Source organism: Arvicola amphibius, chromosome 8, assembly GCF_903992535.2.
Source record: "Arvicola amphibius chromosome 8, mArvAmp1.2, whole genome shotgun sequence".
Lineage (NCBI taxonomy): Eukaryota > Metazoa > Chordata > Mammalia > Rodentia > Cricetidae > Arvicola > Arvicola amphibius.
The window spans coordinates 88,617,974-88,639,135 of record NC_052054.1 but is presented as its reverse complement, the minus strand read 5'-3'; the positions used below and the strand labels follow the sequence as shown (position 1 = coordinate 88,639,135).

General features: G+C 42.1%; 1 protein-coding gene across 1 annotated transcript in view; it reads left to right on the top strand.

Moving 5' to 3' along the window:
* Window positions 1–21,162, top strand: part of Man2a1 (mannosidase alpha class 2A member 1) — a 163,001-nt gene that overhangs the window by 42,313 nt on the left and 99,526 nt on the right. The window contains exons 5-6 of the mRNA XM_038339431.2: window positions 11,400–11,527; window positions 20,067–20,240. Of these exons, the coding sequence (XP_038195359.1) occupies window positions 11,400–11,527; window positions 20,067–20,240 (302 nt within the window). The remainder of the gene's footprint in view (window positions 1–11,399; window positions 11,528–20,066; window positions 20,241–21,162) is intronic.

Genomic DNA, 21,162 nt, shown 5'->3' with positions numbered 1-21,162 from the left:
ATTTCTTTTATTATTTTTGAAGTGCTGAGAAATGAACCCAGGGCTTCTTGCATACTGGACAAGTCCTTTGCTACACACCTATATATTATTCCTAGCCTGAAGAGACTTAAAAAACTCATAATAAATATTTGTGGTTCTTATTTTTGAAACTTTTATTTTCTATTTGGACTATTTTTCTTGGACACCTTATAAAATTTTTAGTTCTGAAGTCATCTTTGAAAGTATTCATCTTTTAATAGGAAGTTAATTATAAATTTATTTTTCTGTTTTTAAAAAGCTGGCTTATATAAGGCTTCATTGAGGATTTTCTGTGCTCAGATGCTCTTTAGTATTTAAAACCATGAAACTCTAAGTTCTCATCGTTACCTATCCAGGTGCATGGACCTTTTCATTGTTTTCCATTGGTAGCTCGATTTCTTCAACATGTGTGTGCTGCAGTCCTCAGCCTGTGTGTTCTGCAGTACTCAGCATGGGTGTGCTGCAGTCCTCAGCATCTGTGCTGCAGTCCTTAGCATGTGAATTCTGCAGTCCTCAGTGTGTGTGTGCTGTAGTCTTCAGCATGGGTGTGCTGCAATCCTCAGCGTGTGTGTGCTGCAATCCTCAGCATGGGTGTGCTGCAATCCTCAGCATGTGTGCTGCAGTCCTCAGCATGTGTGCTGCAGTCCTCAGCATGGGTGTGCTACAGTCCTCAGCATGTGTGCTGCAGTCCTCAGCATGTGTGCTGCAATCCTCAGCATGGGTGTGCTGCAGTCCTCAGCATGTGTGCTGCAGTCCTCAGCATGTGTGCTGCAGTCCTTAGTATGTGTACTGCAATCCTGAGCATGGGTGTGCTGAGTCCTCAGCATGTGTGTGCTGCAGTCCTCAGCATGTGTGCTGCAGTCCTCAGCATGGGTGTGCTACAGTCCTCAGCATGTGTGCTGCAGTCCTCAGCATGTGTGCTGCAGTCCTCAGCATGTGTGCTACAGTCCTCAGCATGGGTGTGCTACAGTCCTCAGCATGTGTGCTGCAATCCTCAGCATTCATGTGCTGCATTTCCCAGCATGTATGCTGCAGTCTTCAGCATGTGTGTGCTGCAGTCTTCAGCATGGGTGTGCTGCAGTCTTCAGCATGGGTGTGCTGCAGTCTTCAGCATGGGTGTGCTGCAGTCCTCAGCATACATGTGCTGTAATCCTCAGCATGTGTGTTGCAGTCCTCAGTATGGGTGTGCTGCAGTCCTCAGCATGCATGTGCTGCAGTCCTCATCATGGGTGTGCTGCAGTCCTCAGCATGTATGTTCTGCAGTCCTCAGCGTGTGTGCTGCAGCCCTCAGCATGGGTGTGCTTTAGTCTTCAGCATGTGTGCTGCAGTCCTCAGCATGTGTGCTGCAGTCCTCAGCATGGGTGTGCTGCAGTTCTTAGATGCATACTGCTGTTGTCCCATTTGTCTCAGAACCTCACTACTTGACTCCCTGAGTCTGGCTTATTTGCTATATTCGTCTCAGTGTTCACTGCTTGCATTTGGGAGCTCCTTCTCAAGGGTCTCCTCCCCACCCCAACTCTCTACTGGGTCTTTCTCTTCCTCACTTGGAATGCTTTGCCTTAACTTTAATTATGTATTTATGTTCATTCTTGAGTGTAAACAGGTTTATCCATAGCTTCAATTTGTTGGCAAATTCAGTCTAAAGTGCTTAACAGCTTTTGCTTCTCTGTTCAAATGGTGCCAGTTTTTTTTTTTTTTTCTGTATTTATCACATGACTTCAGCTGTTTGTTTTGGGAAATGGTCTCTCAGGCAGAGAAGTCCAATTCTCCACCATGCTGCCCTTCGCCAGACAGCTCAGGTAAGATCTAGACTGTTAGTGTATTAGTTTTCAGGACTTTGACTCCTGAAGGTTGAGAAATGGAGGGGAGCAGACAAGCGAAGTCTGTCTGCCCTGTCCTGGCGTGGTCCTGTGGACCGTCCTGACCTCCCCCTCCCCCAGCCGTCATTGAACCTGGAAGTTTAGCCTTGCCCTTGATGGTTTGTGCCCAGGAATGTTCTCCCAACACAGTTTCTCTTCTGAGCTGGATGGCATCCCTCCTTTGCACCTTTGCTGGGGAAAGGAATCCTGGAAGAGTTTTTGAGAGTCAGGATTCTGGCAGTGGGTCAGAGGCCATGGCAGTTGGGGAGCAGGACAGTTGAGAAGACCTGGGGAGAAGATTCCTCTCTCTGCCACTTTTCTCTTTTCTTCGGTGAAGCTGCTGAGTCCTGAGCCTGGCCTGACTTTCTGTATCCGGCATTTCTGTGTACGGGTGTCACCTGGAGGCTTCGTTGGTAGGCTGTGTGTCCTCGGTGAGTCAGGTGCAATCTAGGTTCTTTAGGACTGACTGTGCTTGCTGCCTACTGTGTTTGGCAAAGTGCACATGGGGGTTCAGGTGCTGCACGCTGTGAAGTCGGGACCTCTAGGAATGACGATTTCCTCAGCTGGTGGAGGGAAGGCTGAGGGGGCTGAGGAGGAACTAGTCTCCGGGAGAGACTTTGTACTGTACAGATCTGACAGCTTCCCACAAGGAAATCAGCATCTGCTGTTCAGGGGGCCTTTGAATTATCTATCCTATAGGACTTTGACACTAACACCGGGAAGGCTTTCTCTCTCTAGTTCTGGACATACTCTAGAGAAATCCATTTTCCTTCACTAATTACCCTTTTTCTAATTGCTTTTGAAATACAGAGAAACCACGGTGGTAGGTTTTTGGATTGTACCTGGAAACAGCATGCAAGGGGAGAAAGGTCCCAACTGTTAGCTTTCTCGCAGTCCACAAAATAGGGGCTACACCAGAGCCCCCGAGAATCCTCATTCATACAGAGGACTCTGTCCAGTTTTCCGTATAGTCAGCGGTGGGTTCGGAGTCAAATTTATGTTACGCTTCCGTGCGCTGTAAGAAATGCTGCCAAGCCGGGCGGTGGTGGCGCACGCCTTTAATCCCAGCACTCGGGAGGCAGAGGCAGACGGATCTCTGTGAGTTCGAGGCCAGCCTGGTCTACAAGAGCTAGTTCCAGGACAGGCTCCAAAGCCACAGAGAAACTCTGTCTCGAAAAAAAAACCAAAAAAAAAAAAAAAAAAAAAGAGAGAGAAATGCTGCCAACTTCGTGGCATTTGCATGGCCCCTTCTCAATTCTTCTCTGGTGTGTTTTCGTCTCTTTATTTTTCCTTTGCTTGTTGTTCACTTTATTTAGGCTGAGCCATCGAAAACTGTTACTCTTTTTGATATGTGCAAAACTGCCAGTTTCATATGATTCAACTCAGTGTTTAAGACAGAGGATGGTAGTTGGTGGTAGGATTCAGATTAGAGCCCAGCTCTCAGTCTCTTCATCTTATGGAAGCTGCTGCTTCTTTGGCATTGGGAAGTAAAGGATTTGATGGTTAGTGACGCCATTTTGCTAGGCAATAGATGTGTGTGTGTGTGTGTGTGTGTGTGTGTGTGTGTATTAATTACAGCTCTTTCAGAAAATTGAGTTTTGGTTTTCCTTAAGTTTGTTGAAACTGTCTCCTGGCTATGACTACTCACATGTGTTCCATTATGCCATCTGACTACGGATCTAGAGCAGTGGTTCCCAACCTTCCTGATGCTGTGACCCTGAAATACAGTTCCTTGTGTTGTGGTGACCCCAACCGTGAGATTACTTTCATTGCTACTTCATAGCTGTCATTTTGCTACTATTTATGAATTATAATGTAAATACCTGTGTTTTCTGATGGTCTTAGGCAACCCTTGAAAGGGTTGTGACCCAGGGGTTGAGAACTGCTTATCTAGAGAAGTTGCATTTATTTTCTTACTTGAACCCAGTGCCCATAGTGCTTGTTGTGTAAACATAGGCCACATCTGTCCCTTTTGTAGCAAACTTAACACATCTTTAGATTTTTGTTCCCATTATTTAAAATTCTTAACTAGTGCTAAGTAGGTGACTGATAAGATTTTTTTGATGCCTGCTAAAATGTTAATGCAATGTCCACCCCCCCTCCTACTTTATGAAGATAATGCCTAAACCTAAATGTAGAAAGCTGCTGCCCCACAGGCCTCTGGATTCTAACAGAGTCCCTTGAAGCCTTCCTTGTCCCCAGAAGAAAACCAGCTGATGTGGGGGGAACTTAGCAGAAGCAGCAGAAGTGATCCTGGGAACAACTCTATCAATGATTTGTTGCCTTCTTTCCCCATAGCTTCATAAACCTTTAAAGATGAGAATCAAGTTAACTGAGAGATCCATTCAAACAACATTGAGCTTTTTATTGCTTTTTATAATTCAGAATAATTTAATCCATTACGGTCGCAGTGCCCCCTTTGAAGATGTGTCTGGAGGATTTAGAAGAAACTTCCGTCCATTAAGTCATCAGCATGTTTTCGGTCTGCGCTTGTTTTGTTACCTTTCTGGCTTCACATTGGGATATCCCGGGCTGTGTGTGGTTAGGTACTACATGCTGTCTGCACCCATTGAAATGCGGACCAGCTGGATAATGTTTGTTTCTGTTGAACTTCCTGCCTGGGCCCAGAGACAGTGGAATGGCCTTTGGGCTGCATCTGCTCCTGCTGTCACGGGCAGTGTTTAGTGCAGAAACCCACTGGGTGCCTGGAACCGGGAACATTGTGTGTTTACTCATGACTAGCCTCACTGTGGGTTTATTTTGGTCGGTGTGAAATTGTATTCATGTCTGCTGCCTACTGTTCAGTGTAGACATTGTAATTTGCCATATTTGTAGGTTTATTGTTATTTTTTCAAGGAGGCATATCTATTCCTCTAATATATTAAGCCTCCTGTTACATTTATCCAGCCTTGTACTTAAGCCGAACATTTCATTGAGCGCAGAAATATTTGCCGCTACTTGCTTAAGTACTAAGACTTTAGCGGATGCACACTTTGGGTTTTCCCAGAAGAATGGGCCATTAATGCTCTTACACCGACTCATTTATTACACATTTATAGAGGTCGGGTTTTATGGTGTCTAACCAAAGGCTGCTGTAAAATCTCCAGAGCAGTGTGAAGTCCGTGTGTCTTGTGAAGTCTAGAGTCAGCTGCAGATTTGAATTGTTCGTAGAGCCTGCGGCATTTCATCAGAGACCAGAGCACTGCTGACAGGAAGCAGCTGTTTCCTGGGCTCTTCCTCTGCTCAGTTCCTCACCTGTTGAGGGGACACTCTCCGTCACCTTTACCACTTCTCTTCATTCACGATGGCTGTGTTTGTTGTTGTTTTTGTGTGAGTGTTTTTTTTTGTTTTGTTTTGAGACAGGGTCTACCTGTGTAACCCTAGTTGTCCGTTGAGATCAGGCTGGCCTTGTTGAGCTCATAGAGATCTGGCCCACCTCTGCCTCCAGGGTCCGGTTGCCCAGCATTTGAAGTACTTCTGGGTCTAAAGCCCAGTAATGATCTGGTAGGAGAATCCCAGGCCTGTTGGGTGTGTGCTGTGTGGCAGGCATGTTAAGCCTCAGAGCTCTCTAGCTTTCCTTGCTGGGGCTCTGTTATCCTCCCCACTAGCAATGGAGAAAGGACCAGGGTGGTGCTGCTGCCCTTGAACTCAGTGCTCTTGACCTCTGTGGCTCCTTGTTTTTCAGACCATGACCAATTAGGTCCAAATCCTTGTCAGTTCTGCCTAGTCAGCATCCTGCCACTTCTGAGTGCCTTCTGTGTCACCAACAGTTTTCTTGCCATGTTACCTCCGTGCTCTGAGGTGTTCGGTGACACTCAAGTTCAAAAGTGCAACCATTGTGTTCTTGCTCAGCTTTCTGCCTTTGTCCCTGATTGCCTCCCATCTTAAATTTTGCCCCTAGGCATGCCTCAGTAATTTCCAGGCCGGGATGGCCTCATACACACATTGTTGTTTTATACATTGGGTAATTTCATATCTAATCTTTCCCATGACTCAGGTAAAATATTACCTCATCCCAGAAGCCTTCCCCTGTTTACTGTGCTATTCATCCAACAAATATTTACTGTGCTAAGATCCAAGGTAAGCCCTCAGGGAAGAGGCAAAGCACAGTTAAACATACCACTGTAAGAAACCGTTGTTTTCAGTAGAGTTTGGAGGCTTGTAGTATTCGGGATGAAACCTGAGAGTGACTAGCGAGAAGAGAGGACGGGGAAGGAATTCCAGGTTCTGAGGAGAAAGGAGAAAGCTTCGATTAAAGTCCAAAGATTAGCAAGTACATGGCGTCTCAAATTGACCTGCAAATTGGTCAGCGCAGAGGATATTGCAGAGGCTGGGGGAAGTTACTGTTCCAGGCAGTTACGGTGTAAAAGGTGAATGGCAGCAAAGGTCGGGGACAATGTGCAGCCCCTGGGACACTCGAGTGGCTTGCTGGGAGGAGCTTAAAGAGGGTGACTTCTCAAGAGTTTTCCAAATGAACACGCATGATACGTGCTGGTCTGGAAACTGATCTGAGAGGAATGAAATCATGCTCACAAAAAGATTTGTGCTTACATTTCCACAGTAGACTAGAAATAGTTCAGATGTCTGTCAACAAGATGATGGATTAAAAAAATAGAACACTACTTGGCAATAAAAGATGAATTAATAAAATGTACATATTTTTTGTTTTTTTGAGACAGGGTTTCCCTGTGTAGCCCTGACTGTCCTGGAACTCACTTTGTAGACCAGGCTGGCCTTGAACTCACAGAGATCCTCCTGCCTCTCAAATACTGGGATTAAAGGTGTGTGCCACCATGCCCAGCCTTGAAATGCATATCTTGAAGAACTTTTAGAAAGTCTCTTATGAAAGAAACTTGCTTAATTTATCAGGGCCAACTGTGACCCAGTTGTTAACTTCCGGCTCCTTGCTAAATACAGAGCCTATCTTTTGTCTTAGTATTAATTCTTGCTGACTTTTCTGAGTGCCTCTGGATATATATGCAGTCTGCAGCTGGATCAATCCTGGCGTTAGCGTGTGTGAATACCTGTGTCCACGCATCTGCGGCGTCATAGAATGTTGCGCAACCTTCTGATCTGTGTAACCTGATAGGGGACGCGGCAGGCCACTTTCTGTTCAGCTTGTGTTTCCTTCTGAATGAGGTTACATTTCTTTTTCTTTTGTAGAGCTCAGTTATTTCTGTCATCTCTGACGCCTGCTCTTTATTTGCCTCGCGTGTTATTGGTACCCCTCTCTCACGTTTTTGTACTGGTAGGAACCCCTAAATGTTAAATGTTCAACAGATGGAATTCCCGTTTGCCTGGAGCTTGTGCTCTATTGGAGGAAAAAGACAGTAAACATGCAGATGTATAATTAGTTTAAGTTGTAAATGTTATGAAAGATGGTTGGTGAGCTTATGAAAGGTGATAGCTTCGTTGAAGTTTGGGTAGGATGTGATGGCTAATAGTGAATTCATTCCTAAGAGCTAGGTAGACCAGTGTTAGCAGGGAAGATGTTCTAGGCTGCTAAGACATGACAAACTGGGGGAGGGAACAAGTTGATATGAAGTAAATGAAGGAATAATGGAGATGACTCATGTCTTCTTATTCTCTTATATGCAGTCTCTGAAGTCTCGTGTCCAGGGCATTAGGAAGTCCAGGAATCAGGGGTTATCATATGGGGGTTAAAAAAGTTCTGCTTGTGTTCTCCTACTAGATAGTGCACACAAAAGGAGTGCGCATCGGTTGATCTGATTGGCAAAAGTCTTCAGGGCATTAGTTGATTCTTTAGGAGACATCATCTTGGGTTTTTTTTTAATTTTTCCATTTAACTAATTTTGTATTTAAGAATGAAACCCAGGATGTCATCTTACATTATTTCATATTTCCCCCAATGCATAATTACAAATTCATCTCATTTTCTCATGTGAAATTAATTTGTGATTCTTTGAAGCTTGCTAAATGATGCATTGTTTGCTACTAAGTTGTCTGTAACAATTTCCCCATTAGGGAGAAAAGCTCTTTGAGTGTCTCCTTCTGTGTGTGACCAAATTGCAAATGTCTGTCTGATGAGTCTACATGGAGGAAGACATGACACTCACTAAAAATGATTTACCGCTTCTCGAGCATTGCAGTGAATTCTTAAGTCTAAGAGCTGTGTCTTGGGCCAAATGAGCAGCGACAGACACACTCGGCTTATTTTTGATCAGTAATTTCTCTCAGCGTTTTCTATGAAATTCCCCAGCACTGAAGGAGAGTTGGATCTGTGGTTAGTGTCTTCTACCAGGCAGCTAGCCGCCGCTGTAAAAAGTGAAGTGTGAGCTTTAGTGATTTTGGAAGTTAGGGGCTGGCTTCTGGGCTGTTGGATTTGCTAGGCGTGTATTCTCTGCTTATGTTTGCATGTAGGTCTCATGTTTACAAGTTAGGATTGGACATGTGCATCGGAAAGTCTGACAGACAGCAGAGAGCCTTTACGTGGCAGACATGCCTTGTCTGATTGTTTTCTTCTGCTCATCCAGATGATGCTTTATTTGGTCCTGTTGAACACTGAGTACATTATATTTAAGTAAATATTTCTGTAGCTATAGGTATTTCCCGTTGTTTTTCTTTTGAATATTGAAGTCTAGAAAGTACAGTCACAATCTGTCTTAGGAACTGTCACGTGACTGCAAACAGTATGGATTGTAAGTGTGATGCTGCTGTAGACCCATCGTTTGGCTGCACTTCTCTTGTTCTTGTTGACACGGTGAATGTGTGAATGAAGGCATGGCAGGTTCTTTTGTCCGCTTCAGTAAGTATTTATGTCAAACCAAACCTTCCTGGCTGTGAGAAGCTTGGCTTGATAATCTGGTTTTTCCTATTCTTGTGGATGGCTCCCAGGCTCACAGAGTAGGAAGACAGATGCCGCCACAGACTAGGTGGGTTTGCTAACCTCATTAAGCCTGTCCCCTGTCACAGTACAGGCTGTGACTGCATATTTAAGATTCACACTGTTTTCTCCTACTTAGTGTTTTGTCTTGTCTGGATAAACGATGCTCGGAGAAACTGAAACCGCTCTTGCTCTGGTCTGGGCCTGCTTATCAGTTTTTCTTAAAGGCCTGCATGAACACAGTGTTCGGAAAAAGTCCCTGGGTTTCCATGTGATCTTTAGTTTTCTCATGTGATCTTTCTTCTAATCACTCTGATGCCTGTATTTATGCCAGTATTTGAACAACTCGCTTCTCAGTTTTACCATCTGACCCACTTTGTGTCTATTCTGTCATAGTTACAGTGACGTTAGCACTTTTTACAAACTATAAGGGCAGGTTTTGCTGCTTGACTCTTTTCTAGATGTTTTTCATAGATTTATTTATCTTTAACATTTCTTATCAATTCCATTTTTGCTCATTTTCCTACCTTTGACTCTGTTCAATTTTCTTTTTAAAGACTCCTTGTCCATCCTGATTTCCTTCCCTTTCTGTCTGGGAAACCGATTTTTATCCAGGGGACTCCCCCTGATCTAACTGGCCATTGCCGTCAACCCCCTTTGGAAACACTGCTGTTGTGGCCTGGCCCAGACGGAATTACGTTCATACTGCAGAGCGACTTCTCCCCACTCAGTCTAATGTTGGTTAACATCACTCTATTAAACACCTGGACTGGGGAACTCTGAGTCACCTTTGCGGTGTTGCCAGTACTCGTTTCTTCTTGTCCCAATCATAGCCTGAGTTCTCGCAGATATGTTCTTAGGAACCTTATTTCCCCCTCTTCCATATTTTCTACCACCGTCTGCATCATTGAAACGCCATTCTAACCGACTTTATCCTTATTGATTTATTTTGTATGCAAGTCTGACCTAATTTGAACTACTTGTTAATTACCGATGTTAAACGGAAAGTCTCACGAACCATTACTCAAAAGCAGGCTTCTCAGTGTTGGGCATGTAACTGCCTGTCTGATCCCTGTTCCCTTGTTGCCTGCATTATGTCGGTGGGTGGGAGGGAGGGCAGATGACAGATAGGAATAAACAGGTACTTTTGGTTTGTGATAAAAGCTGTGTTGTCATACAGTGAGGAGGCAGGGGGAGTGTTGACTTGCTCAGGGCCCCCTGGACACTTCTGGGTAAACTGTATTTGGGTTGAGACACCTAGGTAGCTAGAACTGTCCAGGTTAGATGAAGAGGAGCAGTATGAGATCACTTGATAATGTCTCAGTCAGAAAGAGGCATCTTTATAGTACCCATTGTGTACAGATAAGAACTCGGAGTACCTTCGGAGTAGCAGCCAAGGCTTCCCAAGGAAGGGATGTGTTACTAACAAGCGCAGCAGGAGAAATCACCCTCCTGAATATATTGCATAATGCTTTCCTTAGTTGGCTGTTCTTGGAGACCATTCAGGCCTATAGCAAATAGGATAGGACTATTTTTTTTTCCAAGCAAAATAAAGCTGATATAAATTGAAAAGGAAAAGTTCTATCTTTGGAATATTTTTTCTTTCATTTTAGTTGAAGTTTCTGCCTAGTTAAGCCCAGCAAATCATTTGTTTTTAAGCAGTTATATCTGAAAATTTCTAAACTATGTGTTCGTTAGGATAGTGAAACAATGAAATTGAAAGCATGTCCATATTTGATGGGCAGGAGCTAAACTCCACTCTGTGCTTACAAGTCTGGTTATCAACCTCGGGTTTCTAGTCCAGCGGTCTCTGGAGTGTGGCAGACTTAGATACAAGGGTCAGCACAAAAGAACTAACTGAGTAAAAGCCCATTGTCCAGAAGATGGGAGGGAACAGCACTCTTGGACTTAATTGTGTCCTTAAATAAATGAAGTTTTTAGAAATTCTAGCTTTTTTTCTTTTTCATCACGTCTTAGTGAATACTCATAAAAGCTTCCTGGCTCTGCGAACTTCCACACCTCTCAAATGGACAGGTGGTTATATTGGAAACACAAAAGAAAAAGAAAGAGATGCTAGTAACTAACAATTAGTAACCATTGTCTTGCATGGCGTTATTGCAAAGGAATACTCAGCAAACAAATAACAGTAATGGTATAGCTTTCAACAGTCCCCAAAAAAGCCATATCGCCCACATTTTACTAAAACTGAAACACAGTGCTTAATTATTGCATTTACTGAGTGGTGTGCTTAATTACCTTGACAGAGCAGAGGTAAATAACGCTTTTTGATACTGGCATTTTGAAGTAGACACCATCTTTGAAATGACAGCCCTCCAGGAAACACCAGGTTCATCGCCTGAGTAGAGCATGTTGCTCAGTGACTGTGAGGTTCAAAAATAAACCCCAGAGCTCCCGACCCCAGAAGTCTTCTTCCTACTATACCTCCATGGAAATCATGTCCTGGGAAAATAATCCTTTACCATGGGTACTTCATCCCTGGGGGCTGGAGTTGAAACTCAGTGACTGCTTTCAAAAGAAATGCCCACTCCCTCCACCCACCCCCACCCCCACTTAAGTGCAGGCCACTTGTAAAGGTTCATCATTATGTTGGTGTATTTCAGTTTCTTCTCGGAACTTTGTCGCCGTTGTTACCTTAACCTCTATCTATTTTCTCCTAGCTTACTGCAGAATGGTCAGCTCGAGATTGTGACCGGTGGCTGGGTTATGCCTGATGAAGCCACGGCACATTATTTTGCCTTAATTGACCAACTAATTGAAGGGCATCAATGGCTGGAAAAAAATCTAGGTATGTATTCATGTGTCCCCCTCCCCTTAGGTATGTATTCATGTGTTCCTCCCCCGCTTAGGTATGTATTCATGTGTTCCTCCCCCCCTTAGGTATGTATTCATGTGTCCCCCTCTCCCCTTTCATTTTGGGCTGTTTGGGGAAGTTGCACTTAGGGAATCTGAACTAATAGTCCTCGTAATTGTTGAATAATTTATTCTTCGCTAATCGTATTTATTAGGTTATTATCTCAATTTCATAGACACGATAGTTCCATTTAAGGTCATTGATCTTGTTTTATATCTTATTTTTTCCATTTTTTATTTTGTTTAGTTTATTATTTTAATTATATATTGGTTAAGCCTTGATCATAGGAGGCAAAACCCTATTTGCTTAATCCAAAATGAGTATGGGGAGAAGAAAAAGTAAAGGCCTTTGTAGTATCGTGGACGATTCTGGAGACAGGGACATAAAGTGTACACTGTTGAGAGTGTTTCATTGGGCGCATCTTGCTTGTGCTTTGGTCTTTACCCTAGTTTCTCTAAGCAATGTGTAAGAAAGAGGGCACTTGGTAGCAGAAACACTCCCCTACCACCCAGTTTAGCAAACAGTACCTTGAGGATAAGGCATTTTTTGAATATTTTATCTCATTGAGTTGATGAGTCGGGTGCTTATCACTGAGGTACAGACAGGACTTGTTTCAATGGTGATGGTCTCCAGGGAGATGGTACTGTAGAGGGCAGTCAGTCCTTTTTGTGCCTGGACCTATGCAGACAGTCCATCTGAGAAAAGACTTCTCCCAAGAGAAATGAGGAGAAGGTTGTGGGGTTGACAGCATCTTCTACAATTCACTAAAACCTGGAATGGACTGACATCTTCTCCTGCCTATAACATGGCATGAAGCTCTTTTCAAATATTTCATATCTCACCATAACTTTTATAGCATTTATATGATAAGCATTTATGATTTTTATTGAATTTATTTCTAGATAATTTATTATTTAACTTTTTCTCTGTTAGGGATAAGAATTCCTCACTATTATAATTATTTCTTTCCTTTTTATTCTAACACAGTTACATCTACTGCAAAGAAATCCTACAAAACTTCCACACATACCAGTTACTAACAGATTTTTTTTTTCTCTTCCCATACCATTGTTGTGGTGCCTTTTATCTTTGATGCTTTTACTCTGTCCTTTCCCTGTCCTAAGTCACAGCTGTGTGACAGTATTCGGACACTCAAGTTCTAACAAGTCAGCAAGCCTAGGTGATCGTGTGGGGACAGGGGAAGCTTTCAGATCTGTACACAATAACCACTTTCCTTAAACACTGACATATGTCATAAGCCGAGAGAGCCACTGGTTATAAACCTCACATCTTAGTCAGGGTTTCTGTTGCTGTGAAGAGACACCATGACCACAGCAACTCCTGTAAAGGAAAACATTTACCTGGGCTGGCTTACATTTTCAGAGCTTGAGTCCATTATCATCATGGCAGAGAGCATGGTGGCATGCAGGCAGACATGGTGCTGGAGAAGGAGTGCAATATTCTATGTCTTGACTTACAGGCAACAGGAAGTGAACTGAGACACTGGGTGTGGCTTGAGCATATCTGAGACCTCAAAGCTCCACCTTTACAGTGACACACTTCCTTCAACAAGGCCACACCCACCCCAACAAAGCCACACCTCTTAATAGTAACATTCCCTTTGGGGGCCATTTTCTTTCAAACCACCTCACTGCACTTGTGGGTTTTTCTTAATGTTCAGCTTTCGTTGAAATATAACTTGCATGCTGTACAATGTATACATCTTCAACATAGAGGTTGGTGAGTTTTGGCAGATATACATATATACTCATTTTATATATCACCTGAGAGTGCTTTCTCCTCCCCTCCCCTCCCTCCTTCCAGTCAAATGCTCCTGGATTTCTGCTTTTGTAGATGCATTTTGCTTTTTGAAGAGCTCACATATGGATTCATAGTATACTCCTTTGCATCTAGTTTCTTTGCACAGTATAATTTTTTCTTATAACTTGATTGTGACAGATTTACATATAACAAAGTGTGCTTATTTAAAGTCTACAGTTTGGTGGTATGTTATGCTCACAGAGTTGCACAGATATCCCATGATCTGTTTTTTATAACTTTTACACATCTACACAACAAACCTCATATTTGTTAGTGCCCACCTCTCTTGTGACTTCCCTGCCTCTGTTCTCGGCTCCCACTCACCTTTTTTTTTTAATATAAGCTTTGGAGATTGGGTCTAGAATTCCCCACAGATATCAAAATGCAGGGTGCCTTCAGTGAAATACTCTTCCTTTATATTTTAAATCAATCTTTTTTTATAATATTAAAAAATGTGCATGCTGTATAAATAGTGTTTTGGCCAAGAAAAATCTGTGCATATTCTGCTCAGGTTCAGTTTTGTCCCCAAGTATGTCTGATTTCCATGTTCTTTGTCACTCGTGGTTTTGATGGCATAGTAAGAAGATATTTTCTGAGCCAACACCATGGGTTAGTTTTCTTTCTGATAATTTTTGGGGGTTAGGTTTTATATCTGTGGTTCAGTTAGCCTGTGTATGTGTGAGATATGGGTAGAATTCCACACTCATTCTTTTGTATGACGATGTCTTTTTGTCCTAACACCCCTGTTGAAAAGATGCTTCTTCTCTTCTTGAATTGTCCTGTCATTCTTGCTGAGAATGTCTACCCTCATGCCAGTATCGTACTGTCTTGATTATATAGCTTTGTATTAAAATGTGATATTCAGAAGAAGCATGATCATACCAACTTAAGAGAAAAAAATTGTTTACTTGTGTGTATGTGTGTGTGTTTGTGTGTGTGCGCGCGCATGCTCACGTACATGCACATACGTGTCCATGAATGTTAGGTCACCTAATTAATATTTGCAGTACTACTAGCTGTGCTTGGGGATGTGGCTCAGTAGGTAGAGTGCTTCGCATGCACAAGGCACTGGGTTTAGTTCCTAGCACCACATAAACTGGACATGGTGGTGTGTACCTGTAGTCCCAAAGCTCAGGAGGTTGAGGTCATCCTGGTCTACCTAGTAGAGTCCGGGCTAGCCTGGGATCTGTGAACCTCTATAACTTGTAAACACTGAAACCTGCTTATAACTCCAGTTCTAGGGGATCTGTTGCTCTCCTCTGGCCTTCTTGGGCACTTCATGCAAATTTGTGCACATAACTTTATAGGGAGGCAAAAACACTTTTATACATAAGATAAAAATAAATAAATACAAGTTGTGATTTTGGTATGAATGTGTAGAATGTTGGCCAAACAAGAAACACTGCTGTGTTAGCCACATGAAATCCTGTTATGTGAACATGAGCTGTGTTTCCATTCGTGTAGATCCTGTTTTCCTCAGTAATGTTTTCATGGCTTTTATTGTCGTTTCTTTGTTGTATTTGCTTCTAGATATTTTATTTTGTTAGTTGCCACTGTAAGTGGGATTTATTTTTTTGATTCAGTTAGGAGTAGTTATTGGTGGTGTATATAACTCTGTGTGTTGATTTTTGTATAGCTATTTTATATCTTGTCACTACCATAAAGCAGTGATTGGGTTTTGCATTTGGGACTTGCATATGTTGTTAATTCACTCCTTTCATGGCTGGGCAGCTTTTGGTTTTTAAAGCATATTCCTGTGAAATGTCTGTAGTGTGCTTCTAGGTGCTAGCTGTATGACACAGGCTTTCACGAGCTCTTTTTAAAGCATATTTCCTTGTCATTGATAAATACTGGGAATAGAATTGCTGGGTCCATTGTGCTTAACTTTATAGGTATGGCAAAGCTTTGCAGAGTGCTTTTGCTATTGTACATTCAACCAGCAATGAATTTGTTCCATATTTTGCCAACATTTCTAATGCCAGTCTTTTCAAGTAATGATTTCAGTAGAGATAAAATGATTTTATTGTTTCAGCTTGCGTTTATTTCACAGCTAAGAATGTTGAGTACACTTTTGTGTTTATTGCCCGTTGTTTTGCTTATTTTGAGGCTTTAAAGTCTCACTCTTTTCAATTGGGTTGTTACCTTTGTGTGTGTGTTCATATATATGCTGTATGACATTTTTCTACCGTTTTGTGATTGTTCATTTTTTGTTTAAGATTTTATTCCCTCTGTCTCTGAGTGTTGCCCGTCCCCCATGTACATGTGTGGTGTGTAGGTGCATGCAGATATATGTGTACTACATACAGTACATGCATGGGAGTCAGAAGACAGCTTTTAGGAGTTTGCTTTCTCCTTCCACCATGAGTTCTGGGGGTTGAACTCGGGTCATGAGGCCGACACAGTGAGTGCTTTTACCACTGAGCCATCTTGCCAGCCTCTGTTCCTTGATTTTTGATGAGACCTGTCTTAGTTTCTTCTACCGTTGCTGTGATAAAATACTCTCACAATGCAACTTATTGGACAAAGAATTTATTTTAGCTCACAGCTCCGTGTCACAGTCAGTCACGAGGGGAAAGTTAAGGTGTTAGGAGATGAAGCAGTTGCTCCCTTGAATCCACCTTAAGAAGAGAGCAGTGAGTGCCAACCAGTGCTTAACCCACTGTGTCCACACATGTAGCCCGGGCCCTAACTGCAACTGAGAAGTGTCTTTGCCCATCAGTTGACATGGTCGAGACAGTTCCCCACAGATATGTCCAAGGCCCATCACCCAGATGGTTTTAGAATCTGCCAAGTCTACAATTAACTCAGCCATGACACAGTACCTTTCTTCTTTCTTTTAACTGTTTAATACTAGTATTTAAGACACCTTTTGATTTGTATGTGTGAGTGGTGAGTTTAATTTCTCTCTTTATTACTGCTAATATTTTAGATAATTTATCGTATGGTAACTGTCCTACTATAATTATCTGTTTAATACAGTTAGTATTTAGAGCATATATTGTTTTCTTTGTTCAAACATTCTGTCATAGTCACATGTTAAAAATGGCAATTGCCTTTCTTATTTCAGATACTTATGAAATTGGTTAAAGATAGTAGATGTTGGGCTGGAGAGATGGCTCAGAGGTTAAGAGCATTGCCTGCTCTTCCAAAGGTCCTGAGTTCAATTCCCAGCAACCACATGGTGGCTCACAACCATCTGCAATGGGGTCTGGTGCCCTCTTCTGGCCTTTTGGCATACATACAGACAGAATATTGTATACATAATAAATAAACAAATATTTTAAAAAAAAGATAGTAGATGTTATCTATTTTATGTAGATATTTTTTAATAGTGTTGAGAAAATTCCTTTCAGTACTTTCTAATTTGCAGTAATACTGCATTTCTTTTAGATGACTATTAACGTTATGTGGGTTTTCTAATTTGTTGTGTGAGTGTGATGGCAGTTTGCTCAATTAAAAAGTCATTGACTTCCAGAACAAGTCCCTTCTGGCTTGGGTGCTGTGGAGTTCAATTTGTGTAGTTTTTTTTTTGTTTTGTTTTATGATTTTTATATTTGTTTTCATAAGTGAGATGAGATTTCTTTCTTAATGTGCTACATTTATATGAATTATTTATTGGTTTATGATATTTAATGTCATAACTAGTCAGCATTGCACCCTTTACATTCCAAAAATGTTATGGGCATTTGGAAAAACTTACTGCCACAGTTTATGTCTACAGAACCTTCTGTTTGAGGCAGATTTTTAAAATAATGCTAAAATTATTTCTGTAATTTTAGATATAATCTGCTTTCTATCTAAATGTCAATGACAAGCCCAACATTTTCTTTATAACATAAAATAATAATTATATGTAGTAATTTCTGTATTAAACAATACTTTATGTAAGTAGTTGGTATTCTGCATAGAAAAACAGGATGGTAGCATTTCAGCAGAAGGAAGAACAAACATAATTTGTAACTGCTTGTGACATACACTATTATAGTAGTCTGAATTTCCTATTTATTCTTAATTATAAAAAGTTTGTTTTTTTATATAACTCCTGAATGTTTCTCTTACCCTTAAAAAATTATTTGTTTAGTGCCAAGGAAAACCCTGGTAAGTTCTGGAATCCAGACGTCTCTTCCCAGTCCTTACCTCCTTTCATAGCCAAGTTTTTTGTTTTTTGTGTTTTTGTTTGTTTGTTTGTTTGTTTTTTGTTGTTTTGTTTTTTGATGCAGTATGTATTTTCTTTTCAGTGTTTTTGTTGTTTGGATTTCTTTTCCCATTGCAGCTGGTTGTTCCTGTGTGGTTCCAGTGATTTCCATAGGGGGAAAATCCCCAATGGCGCTGCAGTTCTAAACTGATGGATACTAAAGTCTCTGACATTTGGAGGCCTACTTAGAATCCCACTTTCCCCTTTGTTTGTGACGATACTTACTCCTTAAGTTGCAAATTCGTAAAGTGTTCTAGAGCGTTTGCTGGGAGAGACTGCCTGCCATAGATCCTGAACATAGGTTCATGTGTGTGTGTGATTTAATGAACCACATGACAGTAAGTCAGAGGTGCTCTTGTCTCGATCTATAAACACCTGGTAGTCTATTTGCTAAGAAATCAGGACTCCTGTATTTGTAATTAGAAGATAGTTGTCAAACCAGGCGTGTTAGTAGTGATGTAGCAGGGCAGGATAGTTCATAGGCTCCAGAGCATCTCAGCTCCCTCATCACCACAGCCTATAGAGGTTGCTCATCCTCACTCAGAGTCAAGGGTGTGGTCCAGGTTCACGTGTTACATTTAGCTGTCACATCTCTTAAGTTTTCCTTAATCTCGATCATTTCCTCAGCTTCTCTTGGGGTTTCTTGACAACAGTATTTTGAAGAGTACAAGCCAATTTTGGAAAAAGTCTGTCAATCTGAATTCGTTTCCTCGGGGTTAGGCTAAATTAGTGCTGTAGTATTTATCTCTTTGGCCAGCACATCCCAGTACTACATCTTCGGAGCAGCACATGGTTCCTCCCTGTGCCAATGTTGGCAGTGTTAACCTTGATCAGCCTAAGGTATCTGCTACACTTCTTTATTAAAGTTTTTCTTTATAATTAATAGTTTGGAGGAGAGGACTAGAGAGAAGGCTCTGCAGTTAAGAGCAGTGACTGCTCTTCTAGAGGATGCTTTTGGTTCACAGAACTACACTGGGTAACTTACAACCGCCTGTAATTCCAGCTTCAGGGAATCCAGTACCCACCTCTGGACTCCACTCTGCCCACACATACTCTCCCCAGATATGTGAATAATTATGTCGTAGTTAGGTTTACTGTTGCCATGACGGAACACCGTGACCAAAAGCAACTTGGGGAGCAAAATGGTTTATTTGGCTTACACTTCAAACCCATGGTTTGTCATGAAGGATGACGTCAGGACAGGAACTCAGATGAGGCAGGAGCTGATGCAGAGGCCATGGAGGATCGCTGCTCATAGGTTTGTTGTTCAGCCTGCTTTCTTATAGAAGCCCAGACCCCCAGCCCAGGGGCCCACTCACAATGGACAGGGCCCTCCACCATCAATCACTAATTAAGGAAATGACCTACAGGCTTGCCTGCAGCCCAACCTTGTGGAGGGATTTTCTCAGATGAGGTTCCCTCCTCACATGACTATAGCTTGTCTTGAGTCAACATGAAACTGTCCAGCACAATTGATGAAATTAAATATAATAAATTTATAGAAGATACATCAAGAATACTAACTATCCTACTTCTCCTCACCAACTCGTGTGTGTGTGTGTGTGTGTGTGTGTGTGTATTTTGACTTAATTGAGTCTTGCATGTGTCTTTGCTTTTTCTCTCAGTCTCCTTTGCTACTTCCTGCATTATTCTTTAGAATTATTCAGCAAGGTTCCTTTTTCTCCTGTCTTAGGAGTTTCTTTGTGTCATAGCTACTTGACTGATAACTGCTACCCAAGCCAGGTTCAGCCGTAACCCATTGTCGTAACCCTCAGGCCTCTCAGCACTGCAGATGTGTGAGAATGCTCAACATCTGAGCACAGCTCTATTAGTTTTGCCAAGTTTTATACTGTGTGTAGAAGACGTCTTTGAGAGTCTTGACTAACTGAGTGATCAGATTTTATAATGCTAGATGAATGTTCTTGTGTCATTAACTCTAACCTGTGCCTTTATTTATTTTTGTCACTGTTTGTCCTCCGTGAAGCAGAGGGACGTTTTAGATGATGGCTCCTGTAACTGCTCTGAGCCATGTTCAAAACCTTCCATTGACCTCATTCTAGGTAGGGAGAAAGGAAGAGCGTCAGGATGCATTGAGACTCAGTGGAGCATGCAGGGCAGTCATGTCAATCAGGTCTGCCTTGGGTGACATGGTGATGCTGGGCTGTTTAAAGGTGTTAATGGCAGGCTGTTGAGATTTGATGGGTAACCTGAAGTGACAGATCATCCAGTCTCTGGGTTGTCTAATCCTCTGTGACAGACTGAGTGTTGGTCTACCTCCAGTGGCTGGCAGTCACTTAATCATAGCTGTGAGGTGGTATGGTGACTGTTTCCTTTCTCTTTAAGCCCAGGAGTCTGTGAAACTCTGATGAGTCTCAACGTATTGTAACTTCTTTTTATTTCACTTACCTTCAAAAAAAAAAAACAAAGAAAACTAACACTTCTTTTCTTCATCAACAGGAGTGAAACCTCGATCAGGTTGGGCCATAGATCCTTTTGGACATTCACCTACAATGGCTTATCTTCTAAAACGTTCTGGATTTTCACACATGCTTGTCCAGAGAATCCATTATGCCGTGAAAAAACACTTCTCTTTGCAAAAAACTCTGGAATTCTTTTGGAGACAGAATTGGGGTATGTAGTGTTTTGGAGGCAGAACTGGGGTACATAGTATTTGATGAAAGCCAATGATTCCATTTGACTGAGCTGTATGGTTCTGAACTTACACCAGTGTGGGTGTCTTAGTCATTTTCCTATTGCTATCAAGAGACACCAAGACCAAGCCTACTTAGAAAAGAAAATGCTTATTGAGGCTCATAGTTCCAGAGGGTTAGAATCTATGATCATCATGACTGTGTGTGTGTGTGTGAACATGCCATCAGGCAGGCTGGCATGGTCCTGGAACAGTAGCTGAGAATTTGCATCTTGAGACATAACCATGAAATAGGGAGCCAACTAGAATGGCATTGGCTTTTGAAACCTCAAATTCACCACTTTTTCAACCTCTTACAACACCATCACCACCACAACCCTTCCAACAAGGCCACACCTCCTAATCCTTTCCAAGAAGTTTTACCAGCTGGGACCAAGTGTTCAAACATAGGAGCCTATGAGGCAATTCTCATTCAAAGCACCACACCACAGTGGGTGTTATTTACAGCGCAGGCCTTGTACACCGGACTGCAAAAAGGTAGTTTTTGTTATAGGACAATTATTTTCCATGTAGTTATGTCAAGATTCTTATAAACATCGATGTCCGTTCATGTTTGGAAAACCGTGGAGTTATTTCTATGACCAACAGAAGCAAAAGAGGCACAGCGTTTAGTATTGCGGCAGCTTATGCTTCCCCTTTGGTCTCGTGGGGAAAGCACTGTTTTCTCAGGGAGTTGGGCATGCCTTAGAACTTGTGCAGTTGTGTGTCTCACACAGCTGGTGTTCCTTCTCTCTTGTCTTTGTGTCTTATAAGAAAGTGCCTCGAACTGGCCTTGATCCTCTCCTACCAGGGAGACCTTAGCGTTCCTGTAAGCAGACAAATGGAAGCAAATTTTATCCAGCT